The 17,110-nt window shown below is 38.3% G+C and overlaps 1 protein-coding gene across 3 annotated transcripts in view; it reads right to left on the reverse strand.

The window, feature by feature from the left end:
• The window catches only part of CCDC25 (coiled-coil domain containing 25), a 29,067-nt gene extending 16,085 nt beyond the window's left edge, over positions 1-12,982 (reverse strand). Inside the window, exons 1-7 of one of the 3 annotated variants that reach the window (XM_075201141.1) lie at positions 12,865-12,982; positions 12,379-12,448; positions 8,813-8,860; positions 8,140-8,179; positions 7,836-7,887; positions 7,202-7,277; positions 6,363-6,466 (exon numbers count right to left, since the gene is read on the reverse strand). In XM_075201141.1, the coding sequence (XP_075057242.1) occupies positions 6,363-6,466; positions 7,202-7,277; positions 7,836-7,887; positions 8,140-8,179; positions 8,813-8,860; positions 12,379-12,403 (345 nt within the window). In that variant the 5' untranslated portion in view covers positions 12,404-12,448; positions 12,865-12,982. Of the gene's footprint in view, positions 1-6,362; positions 6,467-7,201; positions 7,278-7,835; positions 7,888-8,139; positions 8,180-8,812; positions 8,861-12,378; positions 12,449-12,824 lie in introns of all 3 variants that reach the window. The other 2 variants (XM_075201139.1, XM_075201140.1) reach the window with 2 other exon arrangements.
• Between the last annotated feature and the right edge of the window lie 4,128 nt (positions 12,983-17,110).

Genomic DNA, 17,110 nt, shown 5'->3' on the forward strand with positions numbered 1-17,110 from the left:
AAACATAACACTAGAGCTAAAGGAAAAAAGACCGCACTAGGTGGTCTGTTACACTTCCCTCTGATAGATGCTCTAATAAGGCTAGGATAGTGAATGACTATCCATATATGGGAAGGGTGCACCCGATCATAAATATTAGTGACCACAGATAAAGAACAAAAGAGAAAAAGTAATGATCTTGTGGGGCACTCGAATGGACCAAAAAGTATCTGAAAATTACTGTTAAATAAATCTTTATTGAATCAACTTATCATAAAATTTCTAATAGCGAAATATTAAAAGGTGTATATAGAATGCAATTGAAAAAAGAATAAACTGGTAAAATAGACAATATTAATTGTCAAGCCGTGTCACTGCTCACTATAATATTTGGCCATAAATGTATGTCACAAATAATCAATATTTTTTATTATTGGAATCTTCATACATTAAGGATGTAACATCTTATTGTTTAATCTATTATGGTAATTCCTTCATGAATAGATTCCAAATAATATTTATGAGCTGAGAGGATGGTAAATGCGGATTGCTTATAATATACAAGCAGCATATGACTCATACAATTCCACTCTTGTTAACAGATGTGTGATAAATCAAGGTAATCCTCTGTAGGTGTGAAAACCTTTATACAACAGTGGTGTATTGTCCTCAAATAACCCCATTCATCGGGATAGATTTAGCCAATAATGAGTATTCAGTACAGTAATTTAGGGGGAACACTGATGGCTTGTTTACATATATACAAGCAGCATGAGAATCAATAGACAGACACAAGATTAGTCCGTCCAGCTAATCTGCATATGTTGATTCCCAGGTGAATTCTGGATGAAATACAATAGCACTGTTCTGATCTATTAAAACCCCAAATAGAAGAGCGTGATTAAATCTAGGTCACTAGTTAATCAACTATACTGAGTACTCGATTCTAATGTGTACATTTATTATGTTCTAATAACTCCCATGGGTATATCTATCGCTAACTTAACCCTCCATACTCATTTGCATATGTTCAGTCCCCCTATTGTGAGCATGATAACTTTCAATGGACTCTGCAAATTATGAGCTCTCACTAGTTTCTCTGCATAATAGGTGGAAAGCTGTGAGGTTCTAACGGAGGTAATTTAATAGACTGAGGTTTAAGGTCTAAAAACTAGCTAAATGAATAGGAAGCTCATATTATTTAAAGAATTGAATTATATGAGCACGGGCAGTGAACGCAGCGTCCGCCGACGCGCGTTTCGCTAGTAGCTTTTTTAAGGCAAGCCGAGTGTTAGGCTTGATTGGCTATTTAAAGGAGAGGTCCCTCCCCTTATTCTGACGTCATTCCTGGCAACGCTATGGCAACACTATGGCAACCATAGTTGCCAGTTAAACCCGGATATAGTAGTATATTTGTATGGTAAAAATATCAGTGTGGACTGATCGCATTAAAGGGATTAATCCCGCTTGGACAGAATCATTGTTTACTTAGCAAAGAGGATTATAAATAACACTAGGAGTGTATAAAAGAAGTAAATTACTGATCTAAGAAAAACGGACAGATTGAATCTATAATGGAGCTAAGGTAAGTATACAATTATTTACTACAGATGAAGGGATGAAACTAATACATCCATGATACATTACCCGGTGAATTTACTGAAAAATTGTTGGTATAAGTGTTAGGTGGTTTAATGTGACTAAAATTAATTGAATCTGGAAAAACCAGATCCAAAAGTGTAAAATAGAAGATGATACCACACTTAAATAGGTATTAATATTGTGAGAAGATGGAATATACTCACTATCCTGTGTGAAACTCAAACTTGACAAGAAAACAAAATATGAACATTATTTATGACAGTATAATAATTGTCTTATTTGAATAAAGAAATTAAAAACTTAAGGCAAACCCAAGTTTGCTGGTTTTACAGTGCCTGAACGTGTATACTAGTGAGCCAAAAGAAAGGCTAAGTAGTGATATATGAAAATCTTATATATCCATACGTTATGGATAAACCATAATTATTATCTAATTATAAGACGGTCTTAATGACCGATAATTAAAGTGAAACAACATCAAAAAAAATCCAAAGAAAATAAATGAGTGAACATAAGCAATACCAGAAATGAAATAAACATTACGTTTTGTTGATGTGATCTTAGAAGTTGGTAAATAGTAAATCATAAAAAGCTTCCATATGATTTAATGTACCTAATTGGAGTGCCATCACATGTGTACCAATATTATATCTTCACACTGTAACACGTCCCACAATGGGATCAATAACATAGGTCCATTATAAAAAGGCTGAATAGCTGTTATTATCATTGATGCCATTTGGGGCTAGACAGCCCATTAGGAAGATCAGTTTCGTCTCTCTTCGTAACAATTCTGTATGAATATCCCCCCCTCTTAGACCTAAGCTCACTTGTTCCATAGCGTATGCCCTTAGGACCTTAGGGTCACTGTTATGATATTTCAACATGTTTGGCCACTACTGTAAGTTGTCTCAAGTTGGCTCTATCATTCACTGCTCTTTTTATGTTCCCTATATGCTCCAAGACCCGTTTCTTGAAAGGTCTACTGGTCATTCCCACATACTTCATATTGCAAGGACATGAAAGGCAATATATAACATTTATGGAGTTACAATTTAAAAATTTAGAAATCTTATAAGTTCTTCCGAACTTATCCTTATACTCCTTGATCTGGATCATGTTCGGACACGACTTGCAAGTCCCACATCTGTAGAAACCATTTGGAACATTGGAAATCTTTTTTCCAGGTGCGAAATAGCTCTGTACTAGATGATCTCGGAGATTTTTTTGATCGTCTCCATGTTATCGAGATTCTATCCTCTAGTACTTGTTTGAGATCTTCATCTAATTGTAGAATGTGCCAGTGTTTTTGTAAAATCTGTGTGATGGCTCTCCATTCCGAACAGAAGGTCCCTACTAATCTTAATTTGACATTCTTCTGATCCACCCTTGTTTTATCAATGTTTGAGTGAATTAATAAATCTCTATTGAGCTTGGATACATTCTTTTCGGCTGTTCGTATGATATTACTATTATATCCTCTTCTCCTAAGCCTACATTTCAATTCTTCCGATCTCTGCTTGTAAATTTGTTCATCTGAACAGTTCCTCTTAGTTCTTAATAATTCCGCTTTCGGAATTCCTGTGATAACCGGGGGGTAATGGGCGCTTGATGAATGCAATAAACTGTTTGTGGCCGTCTTCTTTCTGTACATATCAGTATGTAATCTCCCGTCTTCAGTTCTAAAAATGGTTAAATCTAGAAAATTAATTGATGAATCATGTATCTCAGATGTCAGCCTTAAATTGAGATCATTATCATTCAGGAGATCAGTAAATTCATGAAATAATCCATCATCACCATCCCATAATAGAATCACGTCATCTATATACCGTAACCATAATAATATATGGTCTGTATATTTCTCATTCTGCGAATTAAAGACTACCACCTCCTTCTCCCACCAGCCTAGATATAAATTGGCGTAGGTGGGGGCGCAGGCAGTCCCCATCGCAGTTCCTCTGATCTGCAGAAAGAATTTTTCCTCGAACACAAAATAGTTCTTAGTAAGTACAAACTGTAGTAGGGTAATCAGAAAGACTGAAAGGTCAGTATTTCTTTCCATTCCCAGGAAATACTTGACTGCATGTAGTCCATTATCATGTACTATATTAGTATAGAGTGACTCAATATCATAAGACGCAAGTTTAGTGGTGGGATTTACTGTAATATTGTCCAATTTAGACAAAACATCCTTGGTGTCTTTGATATACGAGTCTAAACTCATCACATGTTTTCGTAGATGATAATCTATGCACTTACTCGCTTTTTCTGTCAAGCTTCCATTGCCAGAGACAATCGGTCTCCCTGGAGGTGACCGTTCATTTTTATGAAATTTTGGTAACAAGTATATAGTAGCAATTCTAGGATTGGTGACTAAGAAAATCATAATCATTTTTGGAGATTACACTGTTTTGAAAGGCTGAATCCACAATATTGTTGTAACAAGACAAGAAATTGGCAGTCGGATTAAATATAATCCTTTTATAACAGTCTTTGTCATTCAATTGACGATAAACCTCTTTTAGATATTGTTGTTTCGGCCATATTACCACATTACCCCCTTTATCAGAGGGTTTAATCAGGACATCTTCCCATTCAGAAATCTCTTTTAATGCTAGCGTTTCTTCTTGATTTAAATTACCAGAACGTGATTTGTATTGTTTGGTTTTCACAAACAATTCATCTAGGTCATTAGACACTAGATCCTTATAGATCTTTACCTGGGGACAGATGGATAGATCTGGAAAGAAGGTCGATTTTGATTTTAATTTTGGTAATTCATCTACCACCATGGATAAGGCATTTTCATCTTCAGGATTAGGTTGATATAGTTCCTCTAGTATTTCCAAGGCTTGTTGATCTTCTTCCATATTTAGATGGACAGAATTGGAACCTGTTCTAATAGTAATATCCTGTGGGGCAGGAGTAAAACCTTCTCTTTGTTTGATTTGAAAAAACTTTTTTAATAATAATTTCCTAGAGAAAGGGCTAGATGCTTCTCCCATTCAAATCTATCAATATATTGAGTGGGAGAAAAAGAAAGGCCTTTACTTAGGAGAGTAATTTGAGTGGGAGTAAGAGTTCTTTCTGAGAGGTTAATGACTCTTAGACAGTCTTCTAATATCTGGTCCGTCTGTAGTTCCTTCTCATGGTAAATTGACTCCCCTGTTCTTCCATCTCCTTTCTTTTTCTGTCTCTTAGATTTCTTCCCCCCCCCCCCCCCCCCCTGTGAATCTTGTATGATTTTCTTGCCCTCCTCTGTCCTTGTTTCTGATATCTGTTCCTAAAAAATCCCTAGACTGCATTTGTTCATTATTGGAGTTATTAGAACCAGAGGGATCAGGGACCTCATTATCAGAAGAATCCAAATCAGATGTACTATAAGTGGGTAATTTTTTATTGGGTCTTCTAATGTACCATCTAAAGACCTTATCCTGTAAGTAGTCCTCTTTATCACGAGCAAATTTGCCTCGTTTTTTTTGTCCACAATGTTTTTTTCAAACTGATCCAGATCATTTTTGAGTTTATCATAAGATTTTTGAAAAGACTCAAGTCCCTCAAAATTTTTTAATTTATCACCTAATATGGAGATTTCTTGAGCATATTGTTTCAGAAGGGTATTATCATGTCTAATCAGAATATTGATTAATTCATTGGAACATCTCGTAAGGGAAGACTCCCATTCTTTCTTTAAATCTTCATTGATCAACTCGAAAGCAGGGTATAATTTGGGTCTAAAACCTCTGGGAATCATGCTCTGCTTGATGTAATTGCAGAACATAGTTTTATTCCAAAAGGTTTTTACTTGTTTAAACATAACACTTTTTAATTCAAAGAGATCCTGTGTCCAACCCTTAGAGATTGAAGTATGACTAGAGGTAGAGTCTGATAAGAAATCAACATCTCTATCTGTTAACCAATTTTCTTGTCTCTTGGAGAGTTCACTACTCAGACTGAAAATAGCCATTTTTTTTTAAAGAAATTTAATACTAATAACTTTATATATTATATTGTAATATTGATATAACCTGTGCTGGTCTGGAAATGGTGGTAACAAAACCACCCACAATATCACAGAGCTAAAAGGAAAAAAGACCGCACTAGGTGGTCCGTTACACTTGCCTCTGATAGATGCTCTAATAAGGCTAGGATAGTGAATGACTATCCATATATGGGAAGGGTGCACCCGATCATAAATATTAGTGACCACAGATAAAGAACAAAAGAGAAAAAGTAATGATCTTGTGGGGCACTCGAATTGCATTCTATATACACCTTTTAATATTTCGCTATTAGAAATTTTATGATAAGTTAATTCAATAAAGATTTATTTAACAGTAATTTTCAGATACTTTTTGGTCCATTCGAGTGCCCCACAAGATCATTACTTTTTCTCTTTTGTTCTTTATCTGTGGTCACTAAAACATAACACTAGTCTACTCCTAACCTCACTGACATGTCAATAACACTAAGAAAATAATAAAAATCTAATCTAGCAGCAAGTACTGCAGAGCGGTACTGACACAGCCAAACTCCTTGGGCACTTAAACAAAACTGAGGTCTGTGGGGTTGCAGAGGGGAGGAGTTAACAGCAAACTTAGTTGTTAACTATTTAAGTGCCATCTACATCTGTGCATGCGAGTGGAACATGGTAATTTTCTACAGTCTCAAGCTTAGCTGACGGAGCCTTCCATACACAAGTTAAAGGGGGTGGAAAAACATGCTGATGTATACATTGCTGCAAAACGGTTTATTTAAGAATCAAAAAGAAAAATTACGTCTTTTTGCCGGTGAAACCCAATCTGGCCGACGTCCATGTCTCCGGTTTTCCTTAAATTGGCCCACTGTGTGTACACAACATTTATACTGCTCATTTTGCAGCCTGCAGAGAGAGAAACATAGTAATTAGTAATAATACCTTCAGATCAGACGTCACAGAGAGAATATGATGTATTAGGGGGCAACCAGATTGTAGGTCGTGTTTTCATCACTTTTTAGAAGATTAAAGCAACGGTCCGATTAGTCGTGGATAGCAACACCTCTCTCCTGTGCACCAGTTTGTACAACTGCCCCCACTGTATTATCAGGAAATTACCAAATTGGGAACCATGGGTCCTTTATTAAAGTATTCACATAACGCAGACGGGGTTCTGATAGAGATTAAAAGCACTCATACATCCTAGCATAAGAATTATCTCAGCATTTTTTGAACTACTTATGTAAAGGGTCAGTCACATCTCTTAATGATGGACAGCGAGGGGACTGAGATCCATGTCATTCAGCTCTCGGACATAAATGCTTCACACTGGCTATGGGAAATCCAGCAATGTGATAAATGTAATGAGAAAACCACCACTACATTCAATGCCACATTAATCTAAAAGCAGCGGGCATGTTACCTAGTAGGCGGTTACTTGTACTATTTGCATAGGAGCAGAATCATTGAATCATTTCTATTCTATATAATGCAAATAAAATAGATTCCAATATAATAGCAAAGCAAAAGTTCAACCTATCATAAAGTAATTTGCAGTTTACCTGTACACATTAGGCTTGTTATATATACTAATATACACGACTCTTACAGTACAGCTCTATAAAACACCCGAACACATACCTTGGATACTGTTGGCCTTTACTAGCTGTGCACAATCTGCCAGTACATCTTTAGGTATATCTTCTATCGTCTGACCCTGAAATAGAGGAAGTTACATTTCAATCCCAATCTACTTTAATTTAAACGTTAAAGAGCAAGTAAAATCCCTTCTTCACATTATTATAGGCTAAAGGTTGTAGATCATACAGCTGAATTCTATGCACTAATTGGTGCGTTTATATACGTCCTGCATGTAACTGTGCCATGGAGTCTTCCAATGTCTAGAATTACGCATCGTCATTCATCCACAAGGGAGTCACTTAACGGACATCCGTCTGATGCTGGTGGAAAACGCTCTTTCAGGTGCTCTCCGAACATCCCATAAATGCTTGTTTGGGTTCAGACCAAGTGACTGGGAAGGCTATGACGTATGTATAACATGGGTATCATGTTCATCCAAGATTTTTTAGTTATACATTAGTGTCATATTGAGAAATCAAGGGCATTGTTTCTGCTCTCCTATACCTATAGCATTCTGCAAGAAGTGTTTTATTTCCTCTATCAGTCTTGTTTACTGTTGGACAGTGCGGTTGTGTCAGATGACTCTCTCTGCTGTGTTTTCACATATTATATTGTATGTAGCTCTGTGTTTTACCTTCTGTAGCCGCAGGTAAACATGAGCGGATGAGAGTTTATCCACATGGAACCTGCAGAGACAAGATACGAGGTTATCAGTGAGAATCCCGAGGACATACTCTGCCTAGCTAATCATACGTGTACAGTAGACAACAACATTAGGGAAGGAAGATGTGGTGTTTTGGAGGATTAACCTCTAGGCTGCTGTAAGGTTCCATATTTGGCCAGCTTGATTTAAAAAACAAACAAAAACAAAACAACAAACAACAACCACCCTCCTAGTATATAAGCCCCAGAAACACTGAAAGAGATCTTATACATACCATATATCTTCCGGCCAGCCATACTTTATAAGATCTTCATCTGCAATATATAAAAGTGGGATACTGTACAGTGACCATTGTCTCAGCTCTCTTACCCATAACCCATTTATCTTATTGACATGTAACACCCCTAATACAATAGCGTGGGGCATAGCCTAGAGGCTAGGGTTGTGCGTGACATCACTGGTGCGGAGTATGACGATGACGAGTATGACATCATATGGGAGTGGCCAGGCCCAGAAAAGAATCAACATTTAAAAGAGCAAATAGACACAAACCCCTGAATGTGCTCATAGTCTGCACAGAGGGATATCATGAAACAGTTCTGATCACATGTATTTGCGTTAGACAATAAGTGAACTGACAATTTGAGGTTACAGTCCTGACTGAGAAGACCCTCCAGGAATGCAGACAGGAGATGATGTGTTAATTCTTTTACAGGTTCTCAGACAGACCACTAATCTCTATTGAGATACAGTGCACAGGACGGATTTATTAATGCTGGATTTATTAATGTTGCCTATTATGTATTAATGCTTCCATCATCCGTTCTGTGTGCACTCTATCCGTGTCTCTCCGTAAAGATCAAGGTTCTCTCTCTGAAGCTCTGTCCGTCCTCGCAACAGTATTACTTATTACGCACAAAGCTCAACGTGTTCCCCCAAAGACTTACTTTCAAACTTGTCCTTTCCCATGTATAGTGTGTACTCCGGGGAGACAACTGCAATAAACAGATTTAATCACCATTATTGGTCACAACAAGGGTGTATCATGTCATGTATGCACTGTGATTTGTAAGTACAATGAAATAAGGACACTACATATGGGGTTCTAGCTGAAGTGTTCCCAAACAACATGATTAACAATGGGAAAAAAATATATTAAATTCTGCAAAATAGAGGGGTACTAGGAGTTTTTTTTTTACTAAGATATATATATATATATATCTATATCTAAATGATATAGGCTTCTAATGTCCTCTTTAACAAACAGTTCTAAAAGATAGAACATTAATCTTTACTAGCTGAAGTACCCTGGTTTAAATCTTCAAGTTATTAAGATCTAAATGAATTGGATGTAACTGTCAACCTTTTAAAAATAATTAGCAGCTCTTCCAACACACCCATGAGGTGGCTGCTCAGTGTCGTGTTTGTTTTTATATTAAATGTCATCCAAATCTATGCAGTGAAAGGCCCAGAACAGGCCCCCCAGGTCAACGTTCTGCACAGCGTACACTAACGGGAGGTCCAACCGGGACCCTAACCCCCCTCCCCCAAAACCTGGCCAGGATACAACTATACCACTTTGTATTGGTTTCATCCCAAACAGTGCTGGGGTGTCTGAATGCATAACCAGAGAGGCAGACATACAGACCAATGATATATATATATATATATATATATAAAATGACTGACTGTTACACAAAACAGTTCCACCACTAGTCACATGACATCACTGCACTGCTCATCATATACAAGACTATATAATACAGACATTACTACTCTGTGACCATAAGGGAATATCTTTTACAAGAGTTTTACATACACCAATCAGCAACAACATTAAAGACACCTGCCCAATATTGTGTAGGTCCCCCTTGTGCCGCCAAAACAGCTTTGACCCATCGAGGCACTGACCCCACAAGACCTCTGAAGGTGTCCTGTGGTATCTGGCACCAAGATGTTAGCAGCAGATCCTTTAAGCCCTGTAAGTTGCGAGGTGGGGCCTCCATGGATCAGATTTATTTTTCCAGCACATCCCAGAGATTCTTGGTCGGATTGAGATTTGAGGAAGTTGGAGTCTAAGTCAACACCTTGAACTCGGTCATGTACCTCAAACCCATTCCTGAACAACTATTCCAGTGTAGCAGTGTGTATTATCCTGCCGAAAGAGGCCATTGCCTTCAGGGAATACTGTTGCCATAAAGGGGTGTACTTGCTATGCAACAATATTTAGGTAGATGGTGTGTGTCAAAGTAACATCCAAATGAATGACAGGACCCAAGGTTTCTCAGCAGACCATTGCCCAGGACCTCACACTGCCTTCGCCAGCTGCCTTCTTCCCATAGCGCATCCTGAAGCCATCTCTTTTTGCCATTTTGGAGATGCTCTGACCCAGTCATCTAGCCATCACAATTTGTCCCTTGTCAAAGTCGCTCAGATCCTTACACTTGCACATTTTCCTCCTTCCAACACATCAACTTCAAAAACTGACTGTTCACTGGCTGCCTAATAGATCCCACCTCTTGAAAGACGCCATTGTAACGAGATAATCAATGTTATTCACTTCTCAGTGGTTTTTATGTTATGACTGGTCGGTGTATATCCATGACACTCAGCAGTATATAAGCAGGTAGTGTAAAGTCAACAATGACAAATTCAAGAACATGTAAGTTAATTATAAATATAAGTTATTTGTATTATTGTGGTTGAATTGTAAAGCTCCAATCGCAGGGAGTGAGGTAAACATAAATAAAAGGTCATACAAGACAGACAAAAAACGCAGATGTGAAAACAAAGGAAAAAAGGGTCCTGTTAATGCGAGAGCTTACATTCACAAACTAACAGAGCTCCGACATAGCAGTGTACATAGATGTATAATAGATATCACACAGTGTACATAGCTGTACAACAGATATCACACAGTGTACATAGCTGTACAACAGATATCACACAGTGTACATAGCTGTACAACAGATATCACACAGTGTACATAGCTGTACAACAGATATCACACAGTGTACATAGCTGTACAACAGATATCACACAGTGTACATAGCTGTACAACAGATATCACACAGTGTACATAGCTGTACAACAGATATCACACAGTGTACATAGCTGTACAACAGATATCACACAGTGTACATAGCTGTACAACAGATATCACACAGTGTACATAGCTGTACAACAGATATCACACAGTGTACATAGCTGTACAACAGATATCACACAGTGTACGTAGCTGTACAACAGATATCACACAGTGTACGTAGCTGTACAACAGATATCACACAGTGTACGTAGCTGTACAACAGATATCACACAGTGTACGTAGCTGTACAACAGATATCACACAGTGTACGTAGCTGTACAACAGATATCACACAGTGTACGTAGCTGTACAACAGATATCACACAGTGTACGTAGCTGTACAACAGATATCACACAGTGTACGTAGCTGTACAACAGATATCACACAGTGTACGTAGCTGTACAACAGATATCACACAGTGTACGTAGCTGTACAACAGATATCACACAGTGTACGTAGCTGTACAACAGATATCACACAGTGTACGTAGCTGTACAACAGATATCACACAGTGTACGTAGCTGTACAACAGATATCACACAGTGTACGTAGCTGTACAACAGATATCACACAGTGTACATAGCTGTACAACAGATATCACACAGTGTACATAGCTGTACAACAGATATCACACAGTGTACATAGATGTACAACAGATATCACACAGTGTACATAGATGTACAACAGATATCACACAGTGTATATAGCTGTACAACAGATATCACACAGTGTATATAGCTGTACAATAGATATCACACAGTGTATATAGCTGTACAATAGATATCACACAGTGTATATAGCTGTACAATAGATATCACACAGTGTATATAGATGTATAACAGATATCACACAGTGTATATAGATGTATAACAGATATCACACAGTGTATATAGATGTATAACAGATATCACACAGTGTATATAGATGTATAACAGATATCACACAGTGTACATAGCTGTACAACAGATATCACACAGTGTACATAGATGTACAACAGATATCACACAGTGTATATAGCTGTACAACAGATATCACACAGTGTATATAGCTGTACAATAGATATCACACAGTGTATATAGCTGTACAATAGATATCACACAGTGTATATAGCTGTACAATAGATATCACACAGTGTATATAGATGTATAACAGATATCACACAGTGTATATAGATGTATAACAGATATCACACAGTGTATATAGATGTATAACAGATATCACACAGTGTATATAGATGTATAACAGATATCACACAGTGTATATAGATGTATAACAGATATCACACAGTGTATATAGATGTATAACAGATATCACACAGTGTATATAGATGTATAACAGATATCACACAGTGTATATAGATGTACAATAGATATCACACAGTGTATACAGATGTACAATAGATATTACAGTGTATATAAACCTACCATTGCTGGTGAAGTAGAACACCATGGCTGCACCGCACTTATCTCACTCTGCTGCCGGTTATGTCAATATCTACAGGGAAGAAAGATACAGGATTATGTTACCTAAATATTCACATCCTCATGTGTAATATCATCACAGAGAGAGCTCAGTACAGGCAGAGAATACTGCACACCCTGCTGTGTATAATATTATATACATACAGTGTAATAAGAGAAGTGGGACATGTGGACAATGGCTTTATTCATTAATGCTAAATATATATATATATATATATATATATATATATATATATATATAGTGTATTTTAGATAGACACACGATATGCACACATACACACACATATTGGGAATTCTTTAGCCAAGTAGCTGTGGATACCAGAAAAGGAAAAACAAAGTTTAGTTCTCAGAGAGAGAACCCAGAGGCATGCTGGGAGTTGTGGTCCTACCTCAGACGGAGACCCGGATGTTGCGCCTACCTGCTCTCACGACGGTTACACAAAGGCCGCTGTCTCCGCGCAGTGCCGCTCCCCGGACCCGCAGGCACAGCCGTCACCCGCTCACACCCCCCTCCGTTCCGTCTCTCCGGTCCTGGTTCACACCGGAAGTCACGGTCAGAGCGGCCGCGGCCAGTGCGGGATAGCGCCTCTCCAGACACTGCCACCCGCTGGCCGGAGGTGGTATGACAGCAGCAGTTACAGGAGCAGAGAGGGGTTATGTAGGGTCACACCCAAGTACAGTGGGATCCCATCTAGTGCTGGCCATTACCTCCCAATAGTCTCTCTGTTGTACCCAAATCACCTGTCCATCTTCCCTTCCAAGCTGGATGTGGAAATATGTCTAATTGGCATCTAAATTTGCATAAATACCATCTACTTTCCCATCTCTGTATTGTTACAGGTCAGTCCATAGACCTATTTGTTTCTAGGAGTGTGTAAATTTTCCCAAACTGTCTAAATGTACTGTGCAATAGGTATTACGAATTACATGCAATAGCATTCATTAGTGTATTTTCGGTTTCTAGGAGCAAACCAGAAACTGTGGACATCGATGCGCTACGTCTTCCAGTGGCTTCATGACAGTGACACCGAGCACACAAAGTCCTCCGCTCCAAATCACCTTTCAGTCTTCTTCCCAGAGGTGTAATCGTCTGTTTTCATTCTTTCCAGTTTAATGAACAATTCTTATTCGCAGTTATAAACTCTCCTATTGTCACACATGACAGAGGTGATTTGCAGATTTTTCAGGATTTTGCTCCCCCATCTCTGAAGAAAAGACCAGGGGGTAAATGTATCAATCTGCGGGTTCTTGAACACCCGCGTGTTCAGCCTCTTCCGCGATTAAATTTCAAGCGGCGCTGCATTGTAAAGGGTTAACTTCCCTTTACAATGCAGCGCCGCTTGAAATTTAATCGCGGAAGAGGCTGAACACGCGGGTGTTCAAGAACCCGCAGATTGATACATTTACCCCCAGATCTGATATATATCACAAAAACACTAAGACCGTAAAGTTTGTTATAGCTGGGACTACCTGTTCAATCTCCTGGTGATGCATGAAGACAGAACGCATAAGATTTAAATGCCTGAACAAGGAATTGTCCTCATAAAAGATATGGGCATTCCCCAACATCTCCTCCTTCTGTAGCACCTTCTAGACCCATAAGACCCAAAGCACCAACATTTGAATGATCCAGAAAATAACTGACTCACTTAAAAACTGTGTATTTAAGCTCATTATTATTTGCTTGGCTTGGTATATCATACATGTTTTTCTTTTCTCTCTTTCAGGCACTTTCTGACCTCCAGGAAACTCAACTTTGACCCTTTTTTCATAAGTGCGAGCCATGTTAAGTTTTTAGATACAAGTTCTAATTTGGTTGTCTTGGACCCTCACTCCACTGTCGGGCTCCTGAGGATTGACAACAGCATAGTTTGTTAGACATCCCTTGTGTTGACCACTCAGCCAACTGAGACCTTATAGCCTCATTTATGTTTAGGCTCATCCATGTTTAGAAGTGTACATATCCATTATTGTTTTGTCTAAATCTAATGGAGTTTAAATATAACCACTTATTGTTTGAAGCTGCTAATTCCTTTTTGTTTTATCACAATGTTACATGAAAGATTATCCTTATCTTACAGGAATCACCCTCACCTTTGTCAATGTCCTGCAACCAACTCCCACCCACCACCCAAGTTCACAGTATGTACCACATCTTTTGTTGTGAATTTCTTTGCCAAATTTTCACAAGTCTTAGTCGGTTGCTTGCTACAAGGTAGAGATTTCAATGACAACTCAAATCCGAAATGTGACCGTTCGGAACCCATTCTAAGAACAGGAAATGTTGTACCTGCAAGTCAAAAACTTAAAGATCTTGTTACACTAAATAATTTATATGACTCTTGGTAGGTCCTATACTCCATCGATAAAGCGTTTACAGATTATTCAGTTCCAAATATCATCTGTAGTTGAATAGTTATGATTCTGATTGATCAAAGCACAGCATGCTCAATTCGATCAACAGACATCTTTTCTGTGTCAGACCAATCAACCGTCTCGAATGAAATCAATATGCATCACCCCCGACTTACCTTGCAATTCCTGGTGACGTAATGAACACCTCTTTTTACAAAACGAAAACAGAGAGAAGAATTCCAAGAAATGAATTACCCTGCTGACACCTCACTTACATTTATATAGGAAGCTCTTAAAATGACCATTAGAGGCTCTCTCATCAGCTCGACATCTCATGAGCAAAAAAATCTTCTTAAAAAAAACCCTAAATGTTAGACTTACATTAAACTCTTAGCTCTCAGAGGTCAGCTCGATCACCTCTTAGCGTCCGATGCTGCCACGAATCTTCAATCCCTCCAACAAAAGGTTTAAGACAGAGAAGACAAAGCACAATTTTAGTATGGAAACTAAAGGTTAAATGCACTCGCAATAGAATTGTAACCATTAAAGACATCAAACCAATCTATCTATGACCCTCAAAAAAATTGCAGGTGGAGTGCTGATGCCCAAAGCTTATTTCCCTGTTCAATACAATATTATGGGAAGAAATTCGAGATAGACACCACCTGGGCAGACATTAATATTATCCCTAAAGAAGAATGAGTCTCTACCTTGTGTACTGGCTACAGACCATGTCTCCTAGATGTCGAACTCAAACTATTTGCTAAAATACTGGGAAGTAGATTGTTTCATTCCAGCTCTTGTCCACCTGGATAAGTTGGACTTTTTCAAGGTCGACAGGCAGCAGACAATACAAGGAGAGCTGTGGTTGTGATATATATCTCTAATGGTAATAGACAAGCTGCCCCCTTTCATCTCTTCGCTTTGCTCTCACGATGGAGCCTTGGCGGGCAGAATTCAAAACATTTTAAAGCTAACGAGTATTCAATGTGGCCCCTGAGAATATATGCTCTCCCTATACGTAGATGATGTCTTACTGCTAACAAGCCCTCACACATCACTCCCTTTATTACATAAAGATTTTATTACATACAGAGGGCTCTCAATTTTCAAATCAAACAAGATAAATTAGAGATTTTACCACTAAATTTCACATCCCACATGCAACAACTTCTCAAACAAAACTATTTCAGATGGAAATTTCATCAAATCAATTACCTGGGTGTCTTTCTCAGCAGTCACTATAACTAACTATAAGAAGCTAACTTTCCAGCTCTGATGGATGCTGTAAAGAAAAATCTAGCCAACTGGGATCGGCTTTTCATATTACGGATAGGCAGAACTATAGCAGTAAAATGAATGTGTTACTTATATCGTGGCTAAAAGGGCAGTTTGCCACGGCTTGTTAAGAGAGAGACTGATAGTCTTACAAAGAGTCTGCCGGTTCATGCCATAGACAGGATTAATTCTTTGCAGTCCTCTGCACACGGGTGGAAGACATGGGTGTTATTAATTCATTGTTTATTACTCAGTGCTGGGGAGGAGGTTTAAATAGGAGGTTCTTTGTTGTGGGCAGGACGACCAACGCTGAACTAGTTGACCGGTGGCTTGTTAGGTAACTGAATGTTAAGCCAGATACAGGGTCACGAGAGATAGAAAATTATTTTTGTGTCTGCTGTAACTGCACATTTTGCTGACTATACCATCCTGGCACATATGAATTAAAGGTTCGGCAAAACAGTGCATATTGTCTGTCTGTCGTGCTTATCACAATATTTTCTAACTGATATATTCCCTTTGCAGTTTTTCCCAGAATGCATGGAAATCCAGGGTGTAAATGTATGAGGCTGCGAGTTTCTGGTGGGTTCGAAAAGTGGAGATGTGGGCTATAGCAACCAATCAGATTGTAACTATCATTTTGTCAAATGTACTGAATAAATGACACCTATGGGTAAATGTATGAACTTTTCCGATTTTTTTCAACTTGCCGCTATTAAAGGTATTGTTTTGCCTTTAAAGCCATTGGCGCCTTAAATTTTCACTGCAAACTCACCGAATAACGGCGAGTTGAAAGAATCAGACGTTCATACATTTACACCCTTGAATCTGATTGGTTGCTATAAGCAGCTTGATTCATTTACACCCTGGATTATTTTCATCTGCCCTTTAATCTCTTTTTCCAAGTTCTTCACCTATACAACTCGCACTGAGAGTTTTCACAACTGACTGCGTTTGAATTTGTTTTTAGGCTTGAATCTAATCCAAGGGGGCTAATATCAACATTCTACCACTCACTAGTTGCTCATGGTCAACCCGTAAA

This window comes from Mixophyes fleayi, chromosome 3, assembly GCF_038048845.1.
Source record: "Mixophyes fleayi isolate aMixFle1 chromosome 3, aMixFle1.hap1, whole genome shotgun sequence".
Classification (NCBI taxonomy): Eukaryota; Metazoa; Chordata; class Amphibia; order Anura; family Limnodynastidae; genus Mixophyes; species Mixophyes fleayi.